Raw genomic sequence first — 4,677 nt, forward strand, 5'->3', positions numbered from 1 at the left:
GGCTGACTTGCGATGGTCGATGCTACGGGGAAGCAGCGCCGGGGCCGTGGATGCATCCGAAGTTGGAGCCGCTCCGCCACCGTGCACAACAACGCGGGTGAATCGGCTCCTGTACGATTCACACCGTTACCGTCATGGCAGCTCTGGCAGAAAGGAGTAAGTGGCACATGGCCCAGTGCACAATGGCAAATGGACAGTGGCTCCGGCATTGAGGAGGAGGGTGGCAGTGAATTTGGTGTAGTGGGGGTGCCATGGAGGAGGGGCTGAGTTTTGATGGCTGGGGAGAAGTTGATTTGGCGCCCACAGTGTATGAATGGGGAATTGGGAGGGGGAACCATGTCTTACGGACACATTTGTCTGAAATATGGGGGAACTTATTGTTCTACTCATGCCTTTTGGTGTGTCGGCTTGGGTCTGTGTCTTGAGGGTTCGGGATAGTAGAGTAACTTTGCTTCTCCCAAACAGTGGGCGCCAGTGATTTCGGGCGAGGAGGGCGTGTTTTAAAATAGTGGGCGTGAGCAATTTCGGCCAAGGAGAGGGTGTTTTGCTGCCCATGGTTTATGATTCAGCACCTGTCATTTTGGCTAAGGAGAGGGTTCGCTTGGATGAAGATACAAACCTACCCTCGATTTACAACGTGCCAATTGATGTGGGTCCCAGATAGGCCGGTAATTTCGCATCTCCCATTTATTTGCTCGGGCGAATTCCACCGAGCAGAGGGTGTTTAGTGCTTAGTTCAAATTTTGGAAGAATGAGCATCCACGTCTACCTTACCAAGTCATTCTGAATAAAATTTGAAATATTAGCTGGTCACTTCTTTTTTAGATGGTGAGATGATGCTCAGGACTAATGTGTTTTTACATGCTCGTTGCTACCGATATATTTGAAAAATAGTTGGCTGATAAGCGCATTTCATATACATAATTTTGGCACACAAATAACCATATTTTGTGATCTGACCATCAATTCTTGCTATGAACTGTTGCATATTTGAATGAAAATCATTTAAAGGGATCATTTACTTGTGAGTTATTGCTTTCGCAAAAAAGTGCATAAAGGCACTATAATCGTCAAGACTCTGTCTATGTGGCTATCGAGAACTACTCAAGTGAAAAGAAGAGAAGGAAGAATGAACTTGTGCTTGATGAATTGAAGTAACCAGGGGCAAGCTAAAGAAGAAAAGGGGCCTTCTTGTGAAGAAAGTAGAAAATGAGAAGGGCCAGATCAGAAAAGTGGGGCCTGACTACACAGCTCTCTCCCTCACCCCTCCTCCACCTCCGGCCGCTGCCACGGCCAGGCCGGCGTGGTGGTGCGCCTCCGCGCCATCCATCCACCAGCACCACCATCGCCTCCAGCCACCTCAAATCACTGCGCCATCCATCTCCACACCACCGCGGCCAACCAGCGCACATCCCTGTTGCTCCCCTTCTTCTCCAATGCCCCTGCTGCTGCTCTTCTCCTCTACACGTCCAAACTGCCGATGCCTCCTCTCCAACGCCCATACTGCTACTTCTTATCCTACTCTTGCTGCCGCTCCTCTCTCTCTCTCTCTAATGCCCCTGCTTCTTCCCTGAATTCCTAACTACTGCTGCTCTTCTACCTTCCCTTTTCCTCGCTGCTGCCGAACCTGCTCATTGCTACCGCCCTTCTTCCCCGAACCTTGCCGCCGCTCTTCTTCCCCTCAACTTCCTGCTGCTGCCTCTTCTTCTTCTCTAAACCTCTCTCCATCCCCACACTGCTGCTCCTCTCTCTATCCCTACGCTGCTCTGCTTCTTCTCTGAACCATTCACTTGCTGTTGCTTTTCCTCACCAGACCGAGCATGATGCTGTTTGGTGTGTGTACTTCACAAGTATTGATAGTGTATGATGAAGAGATATGTTAATTCCTGGGACATGTAATTGTTCTTATAATTTTGTTCATCAGTGAGAATTGGTACTGTTGCTTGTGACCCTCAATTTGTATGTATGAGATCTAGCTAAACCTATCATTTATATACTGCACTTGTAGAGTAGTGTCCAGTTCTCAGTCCCTGTGTTAGCTCAAGTACATGTGATATATATACATGTGTGTGTTTGTAATGTGAGTTATATCAGTTATGTCCTATATCCACGATTCTTCCCTCTGTTACATGTTAGATAAATATATGTGTTCTAGTATTGTCGTTTCCCTTTGGTAATTTTGGTATGCTTGTGATTGAAGTACTTCTGATCATGTCCCTTGATCTTAATTCTTCTCTTTCATACTAGTTGCTGAACATATATGTGTTGTTGTCTTGTAGTTTTCCTTGCTTCTCATGTCATCCCGTGTTAGTATTTTAGTTCCCAAGGTAAAACAAATAAAAAGACCAAAAGGATGGTGAGTACATTTTATTTGTCAATGATTTCCTGGAACAAACTTGCTTTATTTTCATTTGTCTTGCAATATCAAAAACCTTTTTGTCTGATCTAGCTTTAGCCAAGCACGACTGTCGTCGCCTAGTCCCTGAGGAGAACACGACATCTGTACTTTGGGCAAAATATTCCACTACATTTTCAATTGATCATTTTGGCGCCGTTGTCGGGGACTAGCGTCAAGCGACTGTGTTAGGCTATAGACTAGGTTTTTCTTGTTTTTTTCTTTGTGCCATATATTTGTGATATATCTCTAACCACTAACCCCTGTTCTAGCTAGTATCTCTTTGTTTTCTTTTCCTTTTTGTAGGTTGGATTATCCTCTGAGAAATGGCATTCTATTCAGATCATCATACTTTTGCGAGCAACACTACAAACAACATGGAAAGTCTTCAAGATCGGATAAGTAAGATTTCTCGTCAATTAGATGAATTAGCTCAGCAGCGAGGTATAGTTATTGAGGATAGGCCTATCTCTTATGATCCTTATTCTAGAGGCCATTCTTGTGTTGCTCCTACCTGCCATATTTGTGGATATCAGGGCCGTTCACCCGCCGAATGTCAGCGTGGTTATTCTCACCCTCCAGATTGTTTTGGTATGAGCTTTGCTCAGCATCATGTCTCATACCAAAACAATTACTCACATGGGTGGCCTGAAAACCACAATATGTCATATAGGAGCAACAACCGTGAGGTCTCACCATTTGCTTCTAGTAATCATATGCATGGATTTAGGTACAATGAGGAGAGCACAATTATGCACCACAACAATTTCATTCAGCTCCTATTCATGTACCTCAACACTGAGAGATGTGTCCAATGGAGTTAAATGGTCCTCCATTTGGTCAGTCAACAACCCCAGCACCCTATGTTTCATTAGAGCAATCTCATGTGCAAGTGCCCACAAGATGAGTTCGATGATATAGACAAGCTCACACTACTTAGCCTTGAGTTCACTTGGAGTGCTGAAGATGATCCAATTAGGCCGGTGATACTAGCTGAAATGAAGAAGATCAAGAGTGGGAATGAGCTAGTGGAAGAAGTAAAGAAGATTGAGAAGAACATCAACGCCGGCAGTAGTATATCATCACAACTTGAGCTGAGTATTTCTGGGATGTCCCTTGGTACATGTGAGGTTCCAATGCCTTCACATTCAGCTGAGCAAGATAGGGAGAGCCCAAAGGAAGAAAGACCTCAGATTGAAGAAGAAATACTCGAAGACAAGGAACAAGATGATCCAGAGCTCGAACAACCAAGTGATCAAGTTGAAGACTCATCATCTACTACTCCCAAAGAAGTAAAAGAAGCTCCTGTAATTGAACTTGAAGAACCAGAAATTCATTTGCCCATCGTCATACAAGAGCGTGATGTAGCAGGTTTATCTAATCCTCTCGATGACATGCGTCCTTATGATTCCCTTTCTTCTACCTTGCATTACTTGATACCATCACTTAAGGTAGATTTGAGAAAGTATTTTCTTGTATACGATGATATATACCCTGTTTATGGCATTGCTCACATTTGTTATGATGACACTTATTTTCCTCATGCTAGACCTATGCTTAATAAAACATTTCATTTTCATGCTAGTCTGGAGCTTAATGATTCATATCATCCTCATGCTAGCATTGAACTTACTTATTTCTACCATCCTAAACATGTGCTTTATAGCTATGCTTATGTAATTGGGTACTCTATTGATGATTTAGAGGGCATTACCCCTGTCACTGTATTGTCTCTTTTGTTGAGTGCTTTTTCAGGTTGTTGCTTCTGCACCGTTCACTTTATGCTGACCAGGTTCAAGGCGACATTCCTTGGGACCCTGGCGGATCCTGAGCATGGAGATGAGGAGAAGCAATGGGCACATACGCGAGGAAGGGAGAAGGTGGAGAAAGCATGAGGATAGATAAGCAAAATGAGAGGAGCTATAGTTGGTGAGGTGATCGAGCGAGTGCTACATGATCAAAGCCCGGGAGCTGTTTTATGACCCATTCTGAATATGTCATCCATTTATACATGCTAAATTCAATTGCTATTTGGGGTTGCTTGAGAAAGTTATTAAATGTTATCATGTTGAATTTTACCTTTGACATATGGTGCTTGATGAGAATATGCGAACAGAGTGTTAAATGACTTGTAAACTAGTGATCTACACAATGCTTGCTTTGCTCATAGTAGTGAAGGCTATTAGTTTTGAGTGCTCAAATCCCCAGTACACTAGAAAACTAAATCATTTTATGCTTTTACCTTGGTACACCTAGATCATTAAGTGTCAGATGTTGAGTTT

At 43.6% G+C, this 4,677-nt stretch overlaps 1 protein-coding gene across 1 annotated transcript; it reads left to right on the forward strand.

The window, feature by feature from the left end:
- Positions 1–1,233: 1,233 nt before the first annotated feature.
- On the forward strand, positions 1,234–4,357 carry LOC119322169. The gene is made up of 2 exons (XM_037595659.1): positions 1,234–2,797; positions 3,126–4,357. The coding sequence occupies exon 2, from the start codon at positions 3,280–3,282 to the stop codon at positions 4,288–4,290; it is 1,011 nt and encodes a 336-aa protein (XP_037451556.1). The 5' UTR covers positions 1,234–2,797; positions 3,126–3,279; the 3' UTR covers positions 4,291–4,357.
- Positions 4,358–4,677: the final 320 nt, after the last annotated feature.

Source organism: Triticum dicoccoides, chromosome 6B (genome assembly GCF_002162155.2).
Source record: "Triticum dicoccoides isolate Atlit2015 ecotype Zavitan chromosome 6B, WEW_v2.0, whole genome shotgun sequence".
Lineage (NCBI taxonomy): Eukaryota > Viridiplantae > Streptophyta > Magnoliopsida > Poales > Poaceae > Triticum > Triticum dicoccoides.

Bases quoted from the DNA above. Each gene is read 5' to 3' on its own strand.
- LOC119322169 (XM_037595659.1), top strand. From the start codon at position 3,280: ATGTGCAAGTGCCCACAAGATGAGTTCGATGATATAGACAAGCTCACA.